The sequence below is a fragment of the Megalops cyprinoides genome, chromosome 5, assembly GCF_013368585.1.
Source record: "Megalops cyprinoides isolate fMegCyp1 chromosome 5, fMegCyp1.pri, whole genome shotgun sequence".
Classification (NCBI taxonomy): domain Eukaryota; kingdom Metazoa; phylum Chordata; class Actinopteri; order Elopiformes; family Megalopidae; genus Megalops; species Megalops cyprinoides.
The window spans coordinates 11,239,595-11,263,466 of NC_050587.1; the positions used below are offsets into that span (position 1 = coordinate 11,239,595).

The 23,872-nt window shown below is 46.3% G+C and overlaps 1 protein-coding gene across 1 annotated transcript; it reads right to left on the reverse strand.

Moving 5' to 3' along the window:
- Positions 1 to 1,496: 1,496 nt before the first annotated feature.
- Positions 1,497 to 23,712, reverse strand: LOC118777638 (C-type mannose receptor 2). Its single transcript, XM_036528744.1, has 24 exons — positions 23,573 to 23,712; positions 23,247 to 23,425; positions 22,686 to 22,909; positions 22,164 to 22,273; positions 21,473 to 21,583; positions 21,185 to 21,267; positions 20,528 to 20,629; positions 19,859 to 20,017; positions 19,523 to 19,605; positions 18,723 to 18,867; positions 17,928 to 18,095; positions 17,692 to 17,795; positions 8,856 to 9,042; positions 8,032 to 8,201; positions 7,070 to 7,140; positions 6,867 to 6,967; positions 5,989 to 6,135; positions 5,744 to 5,895; positions 5,271 to 5,370; positions 4,392 to 4,627; positions 3,214 to 3,400; positions 2,517 to 2,765; positions 1,828 to 2,010; positions 1,497 to 1,549 (listed from the first exon to the last, which is right to left on the reverse strand). The coding sequence occupies exons 1-24, from the start codon at positions 23,710 to 23,712 to the stop codon at positions 1,497 to 1,499; spliced, it is 3,444 nt and encodes a 1,147-aa protein (XP_036384637.1).
- Positions 23,713 to 23,872: the final 160 nt, after the last annotated feature.

The following is a 23,872-nucleotide window of genomic DNA, read 5'->3' on the forward strand; positions in this document are numbered from 1 at the left end:
ATAAACCACCCCCAGTACACATATTTCAACTATCTACGACATTTTGTTTCCGGTCCGTTTTAGACATTGGCAAAGTAATAATTAAGTTGATACTACAGGCTTATCTCATTGTAAACATGAACTGACTAAATGCACACCATATCTTTCTTCTTGCACAACAAAACACTTATTTACATTTGAAAAATGACTAGAGTAATAGTGAAACAAATGAATGAGCTTGTATCAAATCACATAACCTAATATTTCAGAGATGCTGGAGTTTGCCCTGAAGTGCTCAATTAAAACATGCTGATTTTTTTGAAGGTGCGACAAATACTAACTGGATACACTTATCTAGCCCTTGTGATTTACGATCAGTTTAATTTGGGAATTTACAGGAAAGCATTGAGTTCAGCACCCGAGTTCCTACGTTTCTGACTCTCCTCCGAAGTTGGGGTTCTCAAAAGCAGGCTGCAAATGAAAAGCAATTTTGTAGAATTAGAAGGTGTTGCTTCTGATTCTTCACGTGCATGTCCAGTCAAATGCTGAAAAAATGCCATCTCTTCCTATTCGGTCTAATTTGTATAATGCTACTCACCACATCAATCTTCATAGATTTGGTTGGGAAACTGATGTCGCTCAATTTAACACCTCTCACGTTAACCATGTAGTAAATCAGTCCGAATATCAAGGCGACTACAGCCACTGCCCCAATGATGGCTCCGGCAATGACCCCTCCACCTAAAGAAAAATACGTAGTGAAATTTGAAGTGGTATCGCACAAGGGCACAGTCTGCATCACAACACAGTGTGAATTTAAGCAAGTTCCTTTTGGTATGAAATGAGAAGTTGGTTTGCTGGTTGGTAACATTAATGAAATACGTTGCACAGGTTAGGAGCAAAAGACACTGCGCTTTGACTGAATGTGGGCTTTTGTGTTGAAACCAGCAGGTGACCTGAACTGACCTCACTGGCTTTCATTCCATCATTTCCAACACAGGATGTAGATATTTCCCATGGTTGAAATACAGTAATGAACAATCATGATACATTAGTTTTTCTTTCAATGCAATTTACATCTGAACACCTTAAAATGATATTACTTGTGTGACTGTGCTTTTGTTAATTTTTTTTAGAAAAACAATTACCCACGTCATCCTAATATTTAATAATAATTATTTTGCATTCTCCTCTCCATTTATATGGAATGTTTTTTTAATTCATCTCCCCAATATGGCAATTTTAGATACAAAGTATGCTAACATACTTGTTTTGATATAAAGTGTTGTGAATATGATGTAAAATGGTACTTACCGTTTCCTGCAGGGGCGTCTGTAGGTATGATTATATTCCCATGTTCATCTGTGGAGTGGTCTAAGGAGGGAAAAACAGTGGAGTCATGTGAGGTGATTGTGTTTCTCTATACACAAGTTTTTTTTTTTCTTCTTTCTAAATTTTGGAGTGTGTAATGCTTTTTTTTCCCCTCTTTTTGTCCCAATTTGGAATGCCAAATTGTATCATGCAACGCAACCCCTGCTGACAAACTGGGACAGTGCAAAGACGTTGTCCGCTGAAAAACGCGCACGGACAAGCTTACACAGACATGAGACAGAGGCGGACGTTTAATGCGCAGCTTTATACAGGCAGGCGGTGGGTGCCCAAATGGCCAGCAGGGGTCGTTGGTGTGTGAGCTAACTCCTTGAGTTGAGCTAATTTCCTTTTGCTGCCATGAGCTCCCAGCCGTCGCCAGTTCGTGACACGGCCTGGGATGGAACCCGGGCCGAAGAGCTTGGCTTGTGTGCGATTGTGGGTCTGTGAGCGGTGCGGGGGCCGACGGCGGCGGCTCACATTGCCTGTGGCGGCAGGCGAAGCCCCTCTTCTGCACGCAGTTGTTGTCGTTCCACTTCCCGTCGTGGTACATCTCCACGCAGTTCTCCCGGCCCACGTCCCCAGGGTGGAAGGCCTCGTTCGGCTCGCCCGGCGCCCAGTTCAGGAAGGCCAGGGCTGTGCCATCAGTCCACGCCCAGCCGACTGGAAGATGAGCAGCGAGACTCACAAGTTACTTTGCCTGCTGCCCCCTTTCCGTTCCAAGTCTTAAAGTCTTACAGTTTGTTCAGTGCATATAGGCTGATACCATTTTACTGCAATGCACACTGTCATCCACTGCGTACCGTATGCACATTGTTGATGATACTGTAGCACATGCAGCATGTAGGCCATAAATGAACAACTCTCACTACTGCATGTCTCCACACTTCCAACAAGAGGCATTCAGCCCACTCTGCCAAAGGACGCAGGTCCCCATTAAAAAAAGACTGACCAAGGCTCAAGGCTTCAGCGGGATGAGATGACTGCACAGTCTAACTGGATCATTATCCCAATGATTCAAGTAAAACATATTCATATAGCAGCCATATTTGGCAAAGCAATGCGTCTGTCACTGCTGAGAAAGAATAGCAGGGCTATAATGTTCCCCTACAGGGGCTTTTTAGCTAAAAAAATACAGGAAACTACAAGATGGCGAGAGGATGGCGTACAGGACTGGTCCCTGGTGAGTCCGATCCAGACGTTGTGGTACTTTGTGTAGTTGATTTTCCTGATGAACTCCACCTCGGCGCGGCTGTGGATGGACACCAGGTCCCCTTGAGCCAGCTGGCAGTAGTGTCTGGACTCCGGCCAGGAGAAGCCCGTTTTGCCATTATAGACAAAGTAGCAGTAGCGGCCGTAGGGCCACCAGCCAGGCAGGCACTTCCCGTCCCCGGGGGCTGGAGTCGCGGGAGGCTTGTCTGTGGGAGGGGGAACAGGCATGACATTGACAATTCACTTCTGGTGTACACGGGCCCTTGAATCACTGTGCTTATGACACAGTGGCATGGTTTGTAGATCTTCAGTGAAGTGAGTTTGAAGGCATTGGGTCTTTGAAACTGAATGTCTACTTGAGGTCACCATAAAAAATGTCACTAAAAATATGTACCAAAATATCATGTATTAAAAAAGCAGCTCACATAACAGAAAGCTTGATATTTAAACTCCTTCATTATTGATGTCTCTCTGATGTTACCTTAATTGTATCCTTAACCTAATAAGTTCTGACCCTCCCCACTGTGTGAGAACTGCTGGGACTACCGCACGCCTTATGCGCTTTGGGAGTCGCTGGATGTGAGGGTTCTGCTAAATGGCGACGTGTAGCGTGATGGGGGTATGGCTCCTCCCGGCGGCCTGCCGGCACGGTACCTGAGGAGGTTTTGCAGATGTAGTGCTTGGCGGAGCCGCAGGCCGTGTCGTTCCAGACGCCGTGCAGGTGCGGCGAGGCGTGCATGCTCACGCAGCCCTCGCCCTCGTGGCTCGTGGGCTCCCCGGGGCCCCAGTGGGTGAAGAACACCGGCCAGCCGTCTGTCCAGGCGTACGAGCCGCTGCCGTCCTGCTCGCGCACAGCACAGCAAGAGCAGGTTAACGCTCGCTGGGCTGGGGGTTTTGTTAGCCTGGTCTGACGCTGTTACTCGTTCAAATTAAATGGATACACATGTTCTGTTGTGCTGGAAGTCACGCTGGATAAGAGCATCTGCTAAATGAATGTAATGTAATGTAATGTAATGTAGCATAGTGACAAGGAGCAGGGCTCATAACCAAAGCTGTAGTTCAATTCTCCACTGGGATATTGCTGTTGTAACCCACAATTAACCCACAATTGCCTCAGCAAATATCCAGTTGGATAAATCGATAAAATGGTAACCTATATAAGTCACTCTAGGCAAGACTGTCTGCTAAATGACAATAATGTAATGTAAAGAGTGCACCACCGTCCCCATGCTGCCCCCTGGACCTCAGATTTTTCTGGAGGTCTCATTTTTGCGTCTTTTTTTTCCATTTGCTGCACTGTAAATTGGCACAGGTTTAATTCAGTCAGATCTCAGAAGCTAACTGTGACAAGTAGCTGGAAGGGCTAACAGGGGCATGCAGCTTGCTACTGACAGTAATGCTAACGTGAGACAGCAGTGTAGCATAGTGGCTAAGGAGCAGGACTTATAACTGAAAGGTTGCTGGTTCAATTCCCCATTGGGGCACCGCTAGTGTACCCTTGGGCAAGGTACTTAACCCCAAATTGCCTCAGTAAATATCCAGCTGTATAAATAGATAACCTTGTAAAAAAAAAAAAAAAAACTAGCTGCTGCAAGTTGGATAAGAGTGTCTGCTGAATGCCAGTAATGTAATATAATGAGCCAGAAGAGGGCACTCCATGTCAGTGGTGGCCTGTCTCAGCAAAAAGGGCCTTTGGATCCGATTTCTCACACGGGGTCCATTCATACCCTCTTCTGCTCCGTACAATCATTCATCGGCGCTAATGTATCATTAGCGTTCTTGTTGTGTTGACTTTTATTGTCGCTGTGACTGTAAAACAAGAGTAGCTGTACCTTTCGCCTCAGGCCAATCCAGGCATCCGACTTGCCCTGCAGAACGACCCCAGCCACGAAGGCCTGGTCGTAGCTCTGGTCGATGCTGGCCAGGTTGCCCTTCTCCTGTTGGCACGCAGCTTGGGCCTCCTCCCACGTCTTGTACTCCTCCACCAGCTTGTAGCAGTTGTTATACCAGGAGGTATAGCCCGAAGGGCAGGGGTTTTTGGTGGGAGGGGGCTCGGGAATGCTGCTCGCTGTGAACACGGGACACCACAGTGAGCAGCGGGGGTGCAAACGACTTCGGTGAGTCCGCAAGTTTTACTCAGTGATTACCTCTGTGTATATACTGTAGAATACTACTTGTCTCCTACCAGGTCATATCAGCTGACCCCAGTGCAAATAACCAATTCTGTGTCAGAGTAACGATCCAGATGGTAATTATGAAGGAAATGACTCAGACTGTTCTCAGCCCTCATGCTGAATTCAGTATTTGTGTTGTGGGGGGGGGGGGGGCATTAAATTGCAATTTGCACTGCAATATCTCCGGTGTTACTGGACCTGCTGCAACCAGTCAAAAAAAAAGGTTATTCAGGTTCAACTTTTTCATGATGAGCTTGTGTTGAATTGCATGCGTTTGTCCCCATAAGGTATAAAAGACATTTGCGGGTGCCACCTCTCAGCCAGGAGGTTCAAAGGGATAATAACAAGCGGTAACAAGTTTGTTAAGGCCTTCCAGCATTGTGGAATGTTTTACATAAGGTGTCTTTTGTTCAGAAACTTTGAAAAAACAGACACTTACGACACAACAAAAAAGCCTACAGTACAACCCAGAGAGCCAGGGGCAAATGGAATGTGTGTGTGTCTCAGAAGACTTCCCAGAGGGGTAGGCTCACTCACATTTCTTCCTATAGCAGACCCAGCCCCTCGCGAGGTGACACGAGTCGTCGTTCCAGCGCCCGGTGACCAGATGGCTGTGAGTCATGGTGGCGCAATGCTCCTGAGGAAGGGACAAAACCAAATCTGTTCCCCGCGTGACATTCTTTAATTCTTTCATGCGTATTTTCCATGTATGTGTCTTTCAGTGTTATGCTTAACTACCTATATTCAGCTGCTCATGTTCAATTATGTGATAAATAAGCTTTCATTCACGACACAGGGCAGAAGTGAACATGAGCTTTTCTTTCTCCTGTCCTCATCTAATTGTAATACATCAGATAGAAAACTGACTGAATATCAAGCTGTAGAGGATTTGGAAATAACATCAGCACACTACCATCAGAAAAAAATCAAAGTAATGTTTTTACAAAGTAAAAGCCCAATGGCCTACACGAGGGCAGACGATGTATTTCTGGATCACATCGGTGTCTCACCCCTTCGTCTCCGTTGTTTGGTTCTTTGTCGGCCCAGTTGGTGTACTTGACCGGACTCCCGTCGCTCCAGGCGAACTTCCCCTCGTGGAGCGTGTCCGACAGGCCAATCCAAGCCGGCAGAACCAGGTCCCTCAGGTAGCTGGAGACGAAGTCTGTGAGCGAGACGCGCGCAGTGAGCCAAATCACCACGTCGACACCCCCGGATGGTGCAGTGGGGTCGGCTGCAGCTGCCACTGTTACCTTACCATTCTCATACTGGTTGTCGATGACGGCCAGGTCTCCGCCTTGGTTTCTGCACCAGTCACGCGCGAAGCTCCAGTTGGCCCGGACTTCGTTCTCATTCTTGTGATCGCCTTTGAACATGTAGCACTTGTTTCGGAAGAGCTTCCACCCTGAAAAGAGCAACAGACTGAGGTTACCTGCTTGACAGTGCCTTTTAGGGGTGGCGTCCTTGCAGGTGGCACGTATGTCTTGCGTGGTGCAGATCTGTGAGTGGTCACCTTCCGGGCAGTTTCCTGTCCAGGGCTGGGTGGGGGGGGGCCGAGTGTGGATGTCGCCTGGGTATTTCTTACATACGTAACCCCCCGATGCCCTGCCGCAGTTCACATCATTCCACGTTCCTGATGACCAAGATAATACAACACCCCAGAGCATTACTGATGTGAAATAACGATCTCAGTTAGAGTGCAGCAAACAAAAGAACACTCAATGTTGCTCTGCCGGAATTAGCATTGCACGTTTTGTTAGGTTTGGCATTTTGAATGCATCGACAATGTTTCCAGCAATAATCCCTACAGTTGCAGAATTTACCATGCTATATTAAACATCTACACAGCTGAAACATTTACTGAATCAATGAGGATTAGTACCTCGCTCAAGGGTATAACAGTACTATCCCACTCAGGAAGTGAACTGGCAACTACCAGGCTGCAAGAAAAGCTTCTTAACCAGTTCACCGCTAATGCTAATTAGAGAGAAGCAATAGAATATCTGCAGTAAAATGACCCAAAGGCCCATAGTCCCCATAGTTCCCTGGGAGTGTAGGTCATTATTTGCTGATACATTTTTGTCATTGTAATCAATTTCATTTGAATTTTCCATGCACCGTTCTGTGGCACAGTACCTGGGTATCTGTTCATCTGCACACACTGCTCCTCCCCGTTAGCATTATTTGGCTCTCCTCCAGCCCAGTGGACATACGTCACAGGGGAATGGTCCACCCAGCTGTGGAGGGGGGAGTAATGGAATTAACCGGCAAGTCCTGCAGCGTAGTATCTCTTACCAAACTCTCACTGGTTACAAACTGCAATATTAAAGATGGCGTACATGTATTCTCCTTCTGCCACTCCGAACATCATCATTCCAATCCAGGCCGCGCTGACCTGCCCGGTCCCCACCTGCAATTACAAGGCAAGTCACAGAGGGGCCCTTTCAATCAATCAGAGTGAATCCTGTCTGACACTGTGTGGTGCTCTGTGCTTTAAAGACCAAGCTCCAGAATATCAGAATGTGATTATAAAAGACAGTCTGGTATAACGACAGTATTTAGAATCAGCATGAGATATGCCATAAAGCGTACAGTATACAGCATTTATACAGTAAATTACTTTTATAGGTCTCTTTCCTGTAGCAGGTGTGCAAGTCATTTTTTGTTATAAGCCTGTTATCTTTCATGTTTTGTTTCTACCTATGCATGTACACAATTTCTTGCCATTTCCAACATTTACAGTGACAGGTGTTCCTGTAGTATCAAACATTATCCTCATTAGCATGAAGAGAAGTTTGAAATATGAATGAAAAGATTCCATCACAGTACAAGGGTCAGGTAATACCACACAGCTAATTGCCATGGGTTGATAGTAATTAATAGTAACAATAACAGCCCTGTTTTGTTATGTGTTTTGAAATTGGAATGAACAACAGGTATGCTATATGTCATTCCAGTGCTGATTTTTCTCTTCCTTTGAATCCAGTGACCTACACTGGTCATCTTCACAAGCCTATGTTTGGAGGGGCTGATAAGTGCACCACAGATGGGGTCAATTCTATTTTAAATTCATTCAACTCTGGGAATGAACAGAAATTCAAATCATGAATTGAAAATCACTCCAGGAAGGTTTTTCTATTCATTAATTGGATCTTCATTCATTTCCTGAACTCACTGTATTGAAATGGAACTGACCCCAGCTTGTTGTACACACATCTCTCCTTATCAATCAGTTTCAAAGACAGCCCTAGCGGTTGAGAGAGAGAGAGAGAGAAGGGGGTGTGCAGGACAAAATGTGTACCATGCTGCTGACGACCGCCTGCTCGTCCTTGTTGGCAATGGAAACCAGCCGGGCCTTCTCCACATAGCACCTCTCCATGGCCGTGTGGAAGTCCACGATGTCCGTGTCGTTGTAGTAGTAGCAGATCCCGTTCTTCTTCCTCCAGCCGGGGTTGCTGCCGCAGTCAGGCGCTGCGAGAGGAGAAAGGCCTGTTACGACGGTTCTGTGGCTCATGTGTCATTTCAGGAGCCCGCCAAGCGGACAGGATGTCATTAGGTGGAGCAGGGCGGCCATGCTGTGCAATGGAGGGCTACTTGCCAAGGGGAAAACTTACAGGGCTTCTAGTTTTATGGGCGAGGAGCTTTCAACTGGAATCAACAGTGTACATATATACATGCATATTACATAATGTGACATTACATTACATTACATTCATTTAGCAGATGCTCTTATCCAAAGTGACTTCCAGCACATAATATACTGTATAATATACAGGGTATATTTATATTTTATGTTTTATATACTTATATATTTGATATAATCATAGACTTTATATTATTTATATTACTTTATATTATATAGTGTCCACAGTGCCCAGCTGATGTCAGCTCTGTTGCAGTTGTCTGCTGTATGAGATCGCCCAGCTTGTTTTGACTTCTGTTGCACTACTGTGTGATTGCTAACACACTGGGATGGAAACCCAGTGTTCTACCCAAAACCGTGTCTGCTGAACAAATCATCATAGCGGGCCAATTTTAGTATGGGGAGCCGTGTTAGGAGGGTTATCTGGACAGTAATGGTCCAGAGGGACAGTGGGACCTGAGCAGGGGGGCGGGGTCGGTCACCTGGCACGGGCGGCGGGGCCGTTGGGGGGATGATGGGCTTCTTCCCCTTGGCGATCATGCAGATCCAGTCTTGGTGCGCGTCGCAGTTGAGGTCGTTCCACCAGGACGAGCCGTTGACTGTGCTCACCATTTCCACGCAGTCCTCCCGGCCCTCGTGGTTGTTGGGCTCACCGGGGCCCCAGTTGGTGTGGCTGAGCGGGGAACCATCGCTCCACTGGTAACCTGGGCACCGAAACAGGGGTTGACAGGCTCTATTCACAGTGCCCTGCATACAGGCACCAGTTCATGCATGTGGGCAGTACTGTATTAACCTGTTCTGAAAACCAAAAAGGCGCACACGGTGTCTGGAGCCACCTGGCACTGAAAAAATGTGTAAACAGTTTGCTTGAATTTGTATAGTGTTGCTCAAAAAGACATATCATAATAATACATTTGCTTAGCAGGTGCTCTTATCCAGAGCAACTTACAGCGCTCACATTTTTACAAATTATCCATTTACCCATCTAGATATTTTAATTGAGGCATTTTCTGGTGAAGGCACAGCAACAGATTATGAATATATTGACTAGACAGTCAGTTCAGTGCATTATACATTAAAATTCTGTCTCTGCCATTGTTGAAGCTACAAGTGTTGTGATTTGCCAGCTTATTGTGGTCTAAAACAGAGCAGCCCATAGTCAACATGGGAACTGGAGCTGAAAATATGGTCATAATAAAACATATACAGTGCAAGAGCAACGTGCCACCTGCAACTTTTGGTTAAGAGCCCTGCTCCTTATCACAATACCACACTGTTTTCAGGCCTGCAAGTATTTACAGCTGCTTTATATTGAAACAGTGCTCTTTTAGAAGATGAACAGGCTCCTCCTCCCATGCTCACCTCCCTCTAAGGCGTTGTGCTGCAGACCGATCCACTTGGTCTTGCCCTTGGTGTACGTGGACAGGAAGATCTCCTCCTCCGAGTTGTGGATGCTGACAAGCTCTGCCCCCCTGGCCCGGCAGTCCTCGAGAGCCCCGCCCCAGCTCTTCTTTCCGGAATAGTCCATCATGAAGAGCTACAGGGGGGCGGCACATCAGAAGGAATAACCAGAATGCTTCCACAGGGAGCAGAAGTCAGTGGTATACAAGGGCCAAGTGGCAAAATCAGAGGTCCAAATCAGAGCTTTTGGTTCAGACTGGAATGGTGTTTCTTATGCACCATAAAACCCACGTTGATCCAAACCATCACGATTCCCTGTGTATTTGTACATTTAAGACCCTGCATAGCAGTTTTACATAAATCAAAAAGATTTTCTGGCAAATTTAGCAATCCAATGGGAAGATGTTACTATCACTGCCATTTAATACATCTCAAATAAACCTTAAAAGTTGCTATAAATTGTTACAGTAAATTTTAATTTCTGCTGTCATTCACCTCAGACTTAGAGGTGGGGCGTATCAATGAAGGCAGGCCTTGGTAAGGAACATGCTCAGTACTGCCATAGTGTTCAGACAGAATTCCAGCATTGTGAGCTTTGACTCCTCCAGAAGGCTTTGAGGGAAGTACACAGGTGGGGGATGAGCTCAGTTGTCCCAGTTGGCTAAGTGTTTGAAGGGCGGGTGTCTGCTGAGGCAGGTGCCCCGTTATGTACGGTGTGTATGTGGTTTAAATGGCTGTGACCTGTCTTCAGGTGAATTGCTTGGATGCCTGGCCACACACTGTACGCACCTTGTAGCAGTTCCTGAAATGCCGTTCGGCCGTCCAGCCCGGCTCACACCCTTGCGACGGGGGCGGGGTGGGTGCGCGCGTCGGGGGTGAGATGCCGTCCCGCTGTTTCTCGCACACGAACGGGAAAGACTCCGTGCAGCCCTTGTCGTCCCAGAAGCCGCCCACAGGGCCCGTCGTCATGGCAACGCAGGTGCCGTCTCCGCTGTCTGTGAGGATTTCGAGACAGGTAAGAGCCAAGCCAGCTGCCTCGATGCCAAAATTCCGCTCGTGTCTCCTCTTCTCAGAGCCGCTGTCCGCTGCTTGTGTGTTTTTGCATTACAGAAGAAACACTGACTGAATTGAGAAGCTACTACCTGGCTGATTTCGATCCCAGTGCGTGAAGGTGAGTGGAGCTCCGCTGTCCCAGATGTAATCCACCCCTCCGAAATCGTTCCCTTTCGCTCTCAACCCGATCCACCAGAGCCCCGTGTAGCCGGCCAGCTTCACGGTGAAGTGGGACTGCTCATAGCTGAGCCCAGTCACGACAGAGATCACGTCAATCACAGACTAGCAGACACTTCTTTATAGTCAAAGCTTTATACAGAATGATAACTAATCACAAACACCTCATAATGCAGCACCACAAACCACAAGATTAGAGGACAAGCCCAATGAGGGGTAGGCATTAGGCCAAACACTCATGCAATGTCCCCCTATAGACAAAAGGAGTCCTTTTCTCTAACTGCACTTGTGTCCCACGTGCGCACTCACACTCGCCCCTGTGATCGACAGCACACAGAGGGCCATATGGCTCACTGCGGTGCACTCACATGTCCATAATGTGCAGCAGTTTGCTGTCTTTCTGCTCGCAGAAGGCCTTGGCCTCCGACCACGTCTTTGCCGTCTCCTCCATCCAGTAGCAGGAGTATCCATAGGCATCCCAACCCTGCAGCAGGTGAGATATCACAGACACATTGTGGCGCCCTGCACAGTTTACATTCATGATTTTAAATGCAGCCCCCGTGACAGGCTACCACAGACGCATCCAACACGCAGCCAGCTGAGCTCCACTCACCTCCGGGCACCCGTAGACAGTCGGAAGGACCGACGGAGCCGGGTAGTGGTCTTTGGCCATCTTGCAAATGTAAGTGTTCAGCTCTGTGCACGGCACGTCATTCCACCTGCCGCTCTATAAGGAAACCAGCACGGTACGGTGTCTTAAATGCACTGCTCTTGGACAGCAAAGCCTTTACAGGGCTTGACATGAGCTGGTCTGTATTTCGGGCTCCTCTCGAAGCATACCTGGTGCAGCATTTCCACGCAGTCCTCGTTGAAGCCGGCGTGGTTGTTGGGCTCCCCGGGCGCCCAGTAGGTAAACTTCACCTCGTGGTGGTCCGACCAGGAGAAGAAGCCCTGGAAGCTCAGGTCGTTTAGGCCCGTCCACACGTCGCTGGTGGCTACAACAGGGCAATGACAATGTCGTCAAAAGCCGGGAGGGCAAATGGTTACTCTTCCTCCATCTACTGATGCTCGGTGAGATCACATTAGATCCATCTGGACTGGATCATACCCAAGTAGAGGTAGCTCTCCAGCCAGCTCTGTTCAGTGAGGGACATAATGGACACCAGGTCGCCGCCCAGCTTCCTGCACTCAGACCGTGCTCCATGCCATGTCTTCTTTTCGCTGAAGGGCTTGTAGCAGAAGTCACCAAATTCATACCAGTCAGCGCTCTGGCACCTCATCTCTGCAAGAGAATAGCATTAACAAGCGCAGATCGTTTTGTTTGATTATTATTTGGCTACACTTGACATCTGATGACTGTACACTGCATTTGGATGACAGAAGCATTTCAAATTAAGTAGTTGTTAAAAATAGTCAGTGTTACGCAATCCAACATACCTCCATCTGCAAATATATATGAGGCTTGAAAATTCCCGTTATACCTGTGGGGGCAGAAAAAAACAAAACGGGTGTGGCTTGATCGAGCTATTGAATGGCATCTGTTCATCTGGATTCAACATTTGCATCTACTTAAATGCAAATCTGAATTTGCTTTGCATAAAGAACACGGAGGTCAAGTCAGGAGACAGACAGATGGATTACAATCAAACTGCTGCTGACAGGGTAGAATGAAATGACCTCTGGCACTTGTCCTGATAGGAATTGATTCTGTTACTGCAGTCAGGAGGCCGGCTATCTTAAATTGGATGGTGGGAAAGAGTGAGGAGACTCAGTGTTCCCCCGGGGACGTACTGCTGGGAGACGATGCCGTTCCTGGTCGAGGCCGGATAGGAGGACAGTCCCGGCTGTTTCAGCAGCGTGCAGTCACCCCCATTCTCGTTCAGGATCACCCCGGCGTGGATCGCAGCCGCGCAGATGGTCGAGTCCTGGGAAAATGGTACAAATGCACACGTATACACTTTCAAACGAACAATTCACGCTGCGAGGATCACAAGCACGTCTCATCTGGGTTACTTACCCCTCTGTATGTTAATGATCCATAAACGCTGTATGGCTCAGATGCACAGCCAGCCTGACAATGAACTCTGAAACAAAAACACAATGCAAGCATCAATCAATGAAGCTGACCCAGCGAATGTGACAAATGTATCATATGACATTATAGCAATGTTTCTTTCATTAAGGGAGGGAACCGGGACCTAAGAAATTCCAATTAAAAAAAAAAACTTGAGAGTCTTAGGAATTTGCACCTTATACATTGCATTTGAATTGTATTACTGTATGATGCAGCATAGCAAGAAAGTAAGTGTGTGGGGAAAAAAATTGTGTCTCAATCATTTTAGTCACACAGAAATCTGCAGAATATCATATTTTTGAGCAGCAGTGGAATTGAGACATTTGCTTCTGTGAATCATCTAGCCTATTTTTAAATGGCAAGAAACATTTGGCCACAGCTGAGGGGAAAAAAAAATCTGAAACCCATAAAAACCTTGTCTCGCTTCATTTGTCTGGCAAAACTACATGAGGAACAATTCTTCCAGTCTCATCTCTATTCCGCCAGTTGGTATAAAACATGCTCCTGACTCCTGACTTATCAATCATTTCCAACTGTACTATAAAAGCACCAGTACATCTACTGTATATTACAGAATGGCATTACACATGGTAAAAAACTTTATATAATATAATATTTTTTGACATTCAGTGTAAATGAGGAGCCGTTCTTGTCGCTGACTCACGTCATCCGGTCGTTGAAGGCACTAAAGGAGGGCTTCGCGCTGCATGTGACAGCATCTGTAAAGACAGAAATGTCCAAAACATTTGGGATTTGAAAGACGATAAAGTGTAACCGAAAAGAGGGCAGGGTATTTCCTTTGTATTTGTTTGATGTTGTATCAAGTTTTATTTGAATTCAGCAAATTTTTTTTGTCTCACAGTCAGGCTTGCACCCCAGGACCTCCAAGCGAAGTCCGGCCTGGACGTTGTACTCCACAGGCAGAACTCGGATGTACTTCACGGACAGGGGCGTGCCGAGCAGCTGGGTCTCTGGTGTGCTCCTGTCCACGCTGCCGAGGAAAGTCTGAGAAATGGAACGGGAGAACGAGACTAGTGAGGAGTCGTATTTTACCAAAGCGGATGATGCTGCAATGGTTTTTGCATCGATCATTCATAGCACGAATGATGGTAGATGTTTTTTACATACTGAAAATAAACTAAATGCAAATATCAAACCCATGAATGTATATTCCAATGACGTCTGCAGTGTCATTGGAGCATATTTGATTTAATTACTCTTCAAAAAATAACTACGTTCACCTCCTTCCATTCAGCTGTATTACACACATTTTCACGCATCCGGCTTGGATTTAACTGGATACAAGATTACTCAAACATTTACGAGTTATCCCCGCTGTAGTTTATTTGGTTATAAAAGAATGCGTCACTCAAGATTAGGCCAGAGTTAGCTCAGGTGATGGTGAACCTGAACCATTGTCACTATGGGATACACAGAGATGGTTAAATATCTAGGATATCTGAGTTATGTAAGAGTTCAGCTTAGACTTGATTACATACCCCTCCATCCTTATCATAATCAGTCCACTGAACCCCATCCATACTGCTCTGGATCTTGAAGGTTGTCACCCAGTGATCTGCGCTGGGGCATCCCTGGAGAACAACGCCTGTGACCTTTTTGACCTCACCCAGGTTCACCTGGATCCATGAGTTTGCTGGTGTTGGGGGGGAAATAACAGAGGCGAGTGTCAATTATTTGTTATTACATGAAACGTTACAGGTCCACTATGAGATTTATAATGTTTCTTCCTCTGAAACACGTATTGGTATGTTACAAAGAATCATCACCCTCAAAAAAGCCACCTCCTGCAAACCCTTTGTAAGTACAGTGCAGCGGTTTGGGAAATAAAGCGAGTGGAAATTCTACATACTCTAGAGACATACAGTCAGCTGAAACTAAAGATGCTGGAGAATTCTATTGCAACTCTTTAATGATGAGGAACTGAGAACTCGGTATGTTCATGGGACAACAGAGTGTTCAGAAGAGAAGTTAATTGAGAGGTTTTGCCGGAAAGCTTATGCTTGTGAACAAGTGGAGTGCTGAGTGTGAGAAGTCCACAGAGGCTGTAATTGCATCATTTAGATTCTGGGTTATCTGGATGATTACATGCAATAACTGTGATTGTCCCTAGTTGGCAAGTAATGAAATTCATGTTGAGTTGCAAAGTGATTTGAGCATTATTGGATTTAATTACCAACATCTAATTATGTCATTGCTTTTTGTACAATTCACAACGAATTTACAATGAGAAAATGCTGTTAAATAGACCTACTGCAGGGAATTTGTCAGCAAAGTCACTTGCACTCACACATTGTTATTTCACTTCAAAATTAGGCGATAAAAATCATTCCATTCAACACCTTCCCTTAAAATGAACAATTCAGGAAGCATCCTCTAATTAATTAAGGAAACAACATGAGTGGATGGGTTGGTGCATCAACATTTTGGAGAAATAATTACAGTTGATTATTCTGCTTGTTTTAAGTGCGCCCTCCGGGACTGTGACAACAGCAGCAGTAAATGAGTGGAGTTCTGCTTCGCTTCGCAGCTGGGACCGTTTACAGAGGGAACCGGAGAAGAAAGATCATGAAGAAGGGAAAGCATAGATGGGTGGCAGGTGACCAAACAAATGAAATGAACTTGAGGAGAGAGGAGCGGCTGTTTTTTTTGGGGGTGGGGGGGAAGGGCTGTCAGGGTACATACTTGGGTTCGAGGGCATCCAGCAGGAGTTGCCGTTCAGGCGGGCGTTCTGAGGCCCGTATCCGCTACGGGAGGAGGAGGCGGAGAGCTGGTCATCGGTGATGTTGAGGTCCTCCACGCCCAGCCCCCTCACGCACACTGAAAGGTCAAAACCGAGAGGCGTTCATCTCAGCACCGCAGAAAGGTTCACCTGAAGGGTACGCTCTGCGTGTTGCTCTCGCTGCATCTCGCTCAAAGCGACTTTAATTATTGAAGGCTCGCGCCGCAAGTCCTCATGCAAGATTGAACGGATCATAAATAAAGGAGCACACAGATTCACGGCGCATTACAGGGTCACGTAAGACATTGCTCGCGGTCAGCGAGTGCAGACTCACCGTTCTGCTCGCAGCTGTACACAACCTCCAGGTATTTGGAGACTGTGGGACAGGGGTCGTTATCCGTGTGGGCGTACAGGAAGCAGAAAGTGCGATTGTTGCACATCTTCCGCACCAGTGGCAAGGAACCCTCGACTGTACATGTTCCTAGAGAGGCAGAGACCAAAGTGTTAGCATTGGAAAAACATAAACGCAGATACAAACACAGCCATTAATTACCCTGAGCATTCACACTCACACAACACATACAGTGAGCGTGTATGCACCTGTTTGAATCACAGCGGCCATTTTGATATTGATATGGAATTCATGAAGCTGATATTGGTGGAATGGGGCATTATATGGGTTAGTGCAGTGGCACATTGCACCAGACATAAGCTGATGGCCTCAGTCCCATTGCTCACCTGAAGCTCCGTCCTCGTACGGGCAGATCTTGTCGCTCCTGCGTCCGAAAAACGCCGCCTGGATGTCGATGACGCTGTTGTGGGGGCAATGAATGGCCGTGCTGGACCCCTCGCAGGTGTAAGAGGTGTAATACCCTGAGGAGAACACCGACACTGGCTCAAGAAAAACACAGTTTGCAACAGTACAAAAAACATGATTGAAAGCACCGAGAAGCACCGTAAACAACAAGACACATTGTTGTAGTCCTCAGGTTATTACCTTCATGAGGAGGTGGAGGTTCAGGTGTGTTTCCTGTGAGGTGAATAGGAAGAGGAGATATTTACTCTCAGTGAGGCAAGTAACAGTACCTTGTGTCATGATACTATGCTACAGTGGACAGCCGTAAAAGGTGAACAGGCCGTAGTTACCCCGCCGTTTGCAGATATAACCCCTTTGATGATCACAGTTGTCATCGTTCCAGTAGCCCGAGTTGATCAGCATGGAGAGACAGTCCTCTCCATAGTAGTCGTCTGGATTGCCTAAGAGAAATAAGATGAAAACAAAAAGGTGACTCGTCCCAGCAGTAACTGGGAGCAGCACAGTGTAAGCATGCTTTAAACATGATATCACAAGGGGCTCCCGAGTGGCTCAGTCGATAAAAGCACTCAGTCCGAGTGTAGACTGAACGCTACGGCTCGGGTTCGATCCCGACCGTGTCACTAGCTGACAGCTAGCTTAGGTTGTAGACAGCAGTGCAAAAAGAAGCAGCGGCTGACATCATGTGTCTCAGAGGAGGGCATGTGCTTGTCCACGCTCTCCCGGATTGATAGTGGGGGTTGTGCAATGGGAACGGACATCGATGACAAATTGGGCACTCCAAAAATTCGGGGAATCGGCCATTCCAAATTGGGGAGAAAATGGAAAAATGAGAAAAAAAAAACAACATGATATCACAAATTAAACATACAGAAATGTGATTCTTATCGCTCATAACAGACTTCTGTAATGGCAGCATACAGCACAATCAGTTAAGGTTTTAATGTGGGTCTGACAGAAAAGACTCTGATGATAGCTCATTGTAGCATTTTCTCTCATTGGGCTGTGCTCGGCTGAGGCTGCGCAAACTTCCCCTCCCTCACCTGCCGCCCAGTTGATGTAGCGGAAAGGAGAACCGTCGGACCACTCCCAGCCACCCTCCGAGATGGAGTCGTGGCCCCCCATCCACATTGCCACCCCTGTGGGGATCTGCTGGACTTGAGCTGTGAGAGAAACACACACACACATACACACTCAGAAAATGGTGACGGTCTTCCCTTTCCCCTCGCTAACGCTGCGGGAGCTGGTTAGCATAGGAGGGTGGGTTGGTCTATGAGTGGAGAGCGGGGCTTCACCTTGAATGAAGCCCTGCTCGAAGGGCTCGGTGATGCTGAGGAGATCGCCGCCTTGGTTGAGGCAGTCTGCGCGGGCATCCGCCCACTTCCGGATGGACAGGTAGTTGAAGAGGTAGCAGTAATCGTTGAAGGGGTCAGACACCCAGGAGCCGCACTTCTCATTCCATCCTGCAGGGGGGCGCAGAGCACACAAGCACAGAAAATGATCGCATTTGCCGTGGCGGATGATTCTTAATGGTGGGGAAGGAAGGAAGTCCTTATTACCTGGTCCAGATGTTGGAGGAGCTGGGGGGCCTTGGCCTTTGGCTGAAGAAGCAGAAACAACATTAAAAAGTGTAAGATATTTCAGACATCCATCTAATGGTGAAAGCACATTTACACTTATGTCTTTGTCAACAGAAAAAAATGTACAGCATAAAACAACATAACTATAAGCCAAAAAAGTTTGCCTTTCAACAGTTTTCAAAGTTTATAATTTAACACAGAGAAATTTGTAACACAATCCAGATGTATTAAAATTGCTATCTAAAAATCTGAGGACAGGCAAGAGCAGTATAAACATTTGAAAAGGGACAAATTTCACTCTTGAGGTGCGTAGTTAAGAAAAGGTTTCATCAAGTATTAGAATAACAAAAAAATTGTCTTGTGGAATTAATTAAATTTTGAATAATAATAGCAAACATGTACAAGGGACTTTTACACAGGTTATCTAAAAATATGCACAATCCAAAAAGCTTTACTAGTACAGGGCAAGAAGAGTGATGCCAAAATAAAAGCTGTGCCATCATCCCTGACCTTTTTTGCAGATGAAAGGGAAGGTGGATGTACAGAACTGATCATTGAAGTGTCCGGGGTTGCTGTGGTCCACTCCTCGCACCTGAACGCAGTCCTCGTTTCCCTGCCAGTTATCTGGCTGGTTGTTGTCCCATAAGAGAAAGTCCTGGGCCAGAAGAGAAAGCAGGGAGTTGATGTAACAGCATCTGGAGTCTTCACCTTCTCAGGTCAGGATCATCATCAGATTTTGGCTCAAATACAAATGCATTTAAGTGTAGCTAAATTATTTAAAAGTTAAATTATGAAACTATTTAATTAGTTTGAACTTTGAAACTCTGTTCATTATACAGTATGAGGTTTAGATTTGGTTATCTCAAAGTATTTGCATTTGCACTAATTTACTCTCAGACTTATTTTTGCATTTGTATTGCACTCCATTGGCATGAGTGATTGGAAGCCATTGTTTTATTTGTTATACTCTGCAGACAAGAAAGGGACAATAGTTATACTGAGAGCCTATTGGCTCTTTGCAGCTGTTACAATACCAGCTGCTAATGGTCAGTTAGGAGCCAGTCTATGATTACTGCATTTAAATGGAAAAGCAATCCATGTAAGGGGGTCCTTTGCATTTTGATTAAAGCATTGGGTGCCTTGTCTGGTCGCATGTTAGCAGATGAAAAGCAACATTCTAAAAGCATTTCATGCTCATTGCAGTTTTTTGTTTCAAGCTCACCGTATTTGGCTTTCAGCACTATAGGGTGAGAAACAGCCAGCTGACACAAAAGCAAACTGATGATTGGTGATCTGAAGTGGTGACTCACCGTTGGTGTCCCGTCAGACCACACAAAGTTGCCTTCTGACGCCTTGTCATTCAGGCCGACCCATGAAGATCTTGTCATATGAGCTGGAGACAAATTCATCATTAGGCATTGTAACACAGGGACCACATTCTGTCGTGCCTAGCAACAGACGGCAGAATGTTGGTCCCTGTACGACATTCCACATCTTGCCTCTTTCTTGCAAATGAACACGATTAGCACACAATTCACAATTCAACTCAAATAACAGTGAATTTAACTTGAATGCATTTATGTCTGTTCTCCCTGCAGAGGCTCTCCCTTTTGTGAAGAGCTAAAGATCAATATTTAATCACCCACCAGTTAAAATGCTCATCTCTTCTTGGCTATGGACACTGGCCAGGTTTCCATTTTGATTGATGCAGTAGGCCTGTGCATCATCCCAGTTCTTCACTGTCTCAGTCTCAAAGTGATAGCAGTGGTCACCATAGAGAAGGTATCCCGCATCACAGTGTGAGTCTGAGCCGGACACAGTGGGAAATGCTATCAGAAATGTTGCGCTATCACAAACATCTGAGCTTATGTGGTAAATATACAAGTGGCAAATAAACGGGGGGACAACAAAGAACCGCTGAACACATGAAAAGGGGTTTCAAAGGTCAATTTTAGATTCTGTTCACTGGCGCTAATTTCTTGCATGCCCGCAGTACATTGCAGTCCGAGTGAGCCTTCACCACTCTCACTCTAGGTTGACACCATGACTGAAGAGGTGTTGTCTCTCAGGTAAGGGGTTTCGACTGTTTTCAAAATCTGTATTTCACATGCGCGTGAGCTGAACACGAGCAATGACAGTTGGTTGTGCAGAATCCCTTAATTTTTACCAGTGCCAACACCCGGACACTAGGGGACTCCTGTTGTGGTTTGTTTGGACAAAGACTAGATCTGGGCTACACTGAGCAGTGGTATGAACACAGGCGAGTGAGGATTAACCCATACTGTTACACATGTTCACCAGTGTCAGCCTCTAACCTGGAGCTGCAGTTGGCTTCACGTTTTGGCCCCCGACCATTTTACAGATATAGCCCAGGTTTTTGAAGCAGTTGGTGGTTTCCCATTTTCCATGGTAATTTCCTGCATTCCAAAGGGGAGAGCCAGAGAGGAAATCAAACGTTACCAACTATTCAGAAATAAAATAGAATAAAAAGCGAATAAGAATTGCCTCATGAGTGCATGTATGAAAAAGTGCCTCTGTCACTTAATTAGACTCTGTGCATTCCCCATGGTCCTGCATTAGGCCCTGTTTAGCCCAGCTTTGGGAAGCACCCTCTCTCACCTGTGTAGATTTGGCCACAGTCCCAGAAATTCTGTGTGTTTTTAGGGAAATTGCTGTTCCAGTTTGCATAATTGATTGGAGTCTTGTCCACCCACTGGAAGCTTCCATCCTGGTCCTTGTCTACAGCCATGACAGATTGGGAATGACAAACCATTCTCATGCTGATTTAAAGAACACACATGCTGGAGAATGGGAATGGCTAGGGACATCATATAGCACATAAAAATGAGGAGGACATAAAAGTATTTCATTACATGCTATGAAAGAAACATATATTAGATATATATTGCATGACGATCTACTGTCAAAGGTTAGCCAGTCAGAATTTATGAATGACATTCTGAAGCTTCTACCTGAGACACCAATCCAGACATCAGGCACATCAACTTGATGCAGATCAGGCAGCTGAGCATTGATGAAGAACTGCTCCTCTTCACTGATGGGCAAATAGGTAAAAGAGAAAGTTTTTAATCAGCAAGACAATCTGGAGATATATCCCAGGGTACGTTTCAATATACAAAGGGGAGCCGCACGCCATGGGAACATGCTGAAGGACAACATGAAGGACAACAGTGTAGAATGGTATTGGGATTCCATTCAATCTGACAGCAGATGATTGATAGGCACAGAAAGGCGCTCACCTCTTGATCGTTACCAGGCCTGCTCCCATGGCAGAGCATTTGGTGTGAGCCTCGTGCCAGCTGGTCAGGAGATTGATGTTGCTCACCACCCAGTAGCAGTTCCCGCTGAAGCTGAGCCATCCAGCAGGACAAATGGCTGAAATCATCGGATAATTCAGAGTTTGACCTTTCCACAGAGTTTAACCATCGGGGAGTCACTTTCCATAGAACTACCGAGATTCCTTAGAGGAAGCATTAACCTGTGTTTCACTGTAATAACAGTGCAATAAGAATATTATATCAAGAAATGCAATGCAGTCTTGTAACATCAACCCTTGGTTGCTGAAGTCCTCTGGTCACAGGTAACACTGCAGTTCAGTAAACACAAACTACACTACATCTTGCTAGCAATTCTGTGTTAGGGGACTAAAACCTTTTTTGGTTGTTTTACTCCTCAACCCCATGTTATTCTTGTTGCTGTGTTTGACGTACTGTTCAGTGCTCGTTTGCACATGTAGGGGCGTTCGTGACGACAGAGGTGGGACCTCCACTTCCCATAATCCTGTCCGGCCTCCTTGATCGCTGCGGCACAGACCCCGTTCGCCTTATCGCTGTAGGAAGAAAGACAGGTGCTGATCCCCGGTGCGTCTGTGCTCACCTTAGGGTTCAAACTGTTTCTTGGGCGTCTGTAGTTTAACTGAGTCAGTCTTACCTGAGGTCGGGCTGATTTTCTCCCCAGTTGGTGTAAGTGTAAGTCGACGCATCTGACCAGTGAAACTGAGTGTTGTCAGGTTGCACTTGACAGGATATCGTAGTGCAGCTCTGAGACAGCAAGACAATGATGTCATTGTTTGTAAATAACTGTTTGAAAGGACTCAAATTGACTGAACCATACCTTGGTCATTTCCCTCCAATTACACAAATACACTGCCCTTTTCCATATAGGGCAAATATTATACAGATTATACAGAACTACTGTATGTGTTTATTGTAGCATTGTAGCAAGAAATTTTAACAAAATGGCTGTGCTGTTTATGGTTTTTTCACAATGTGAACATTTCTGACATTAATGTAATAATATTAATATACAGAGAGAATAAATACAACAATACTGTTGCAGTAAAGTACATGGTAACTTTAAATTTTAAAGGAACCCACTCAACATTCAGGTTTTCCTTGATCTAGGAGGTACTTTGTTTGGCGAGCGTGAATCGAATTGTAGTGAGATCTTTACCAAGGTGGAGTAGCCAATCCAGAGGTCAAAGCTGGAGGGGTCCAGGCGGCCTGTCACGTACTGCTCCTCCGCAGCGTTTTCGATGGACACCAGGTCCCCTCCCTCCCTCACACAGTCAATCCGCGCCGCGGCCCACGTCCTCCTCGTGTCTGCTTTCAGCCTGTAGCAGCTGGATCCGTACTGCTGCCACCCATTGGCCGTGTCGCACAAGGTGGGTGGGTTCGCTGAAAGGAGGAGGAGGGTAATGGGTGAGTATTTGCTTGCGCCAAATGCAGTGTGGCGTAGTGGTTAGGAAGAGGGACTCATAAAAGAAAGGTTGCTGGTTCGATTCCAGCCTGCCAGGGCACTGCTGCTGTACCCTTGGGCAATGGTACTTAACCCACAATTGTGTCTGTAAATATCCAGCTGTATAAGCAGATAAAGTGCAAGTCACTCTGGATAAGGGCATCTGATGAATGACAATAACGTACTGTAATGTAATAAACAGAGGAACACCTGTCTGTGTTAACCCTATCATCTCCTTTTACCCCTGCCACCCATGTATCCATATGTCGACAGTACAGGGGATGCGAATGAGGTCCCTCCTCGGGGGGAGGGTGAACGTACGGTTGGGCCGCTTGCAGATGTAGCGGCGTCTGACCAAGCAAGGCTCGTCGTTCCACTGGCCGTGGCTAGCCCCCACCACTTCTCCGCAATCTTCGTTGTCACCCCAGTTGTCAGGCTGTCCTGGCCTCCAGTTACTGTGAGAAAAAGGGACACCAGCTCCCTCAGAATGACACACTAAAACAGAGCAAGTGGCAGGATTCACGAGTATGCATCAATCAGCTCAGAAACCCCCCTCACACCCCCCCACCCAGTCATCTGCTTTTGGGTGCAGTTCCGCTTACGCCAGATAGGGGTAGTACACGTTCCCGTCAGTCCACTCCCACACACCCTCAGCAGCGATGTCGTTCAGCCCGATCCAGTAGATCTCTGTACCGATCTGAGTTCGCACCCATGTCTGCAGGGCCAGAGACATGAGGCCCATTATGGCCAATGACAATGTATTACAGATCAGGGGTTATGTATTTTATTTATGTTATTTTTTATGCATTCAAAAAAACAATAAATGATGCACTGAAAGGTACCACAGAATACATAAAAAAGAGCTTACACTGATCATCACAGGATAATCCAGACAGGGTCTT

Bases quoted from the DNA above. Each gene is read 5' to 3' on its own strand.
- LOC118777638 (XM_036528744.1), bottom strand. From the start codon at position 23,712: ATGGGCCTCATGTCTCTGGCCCTGCAGACATGGGTGCGAACTCAGATC. The intron at 5,896-5,988 runs GTAAGGTAACAG...TCTCGCTCACAG, and splicing joins CGACAACCAGTATGAGAATG to ACTTCGTCTCCAGCTACCTG. The intron at 4,628-5,270 runs GTGAGTGAGCCT...CCGTGTTCACAG, and splicing joins GGTCTGCTATAGGAAGAAAT to CGAGCAGCATTCCCGAGCCC.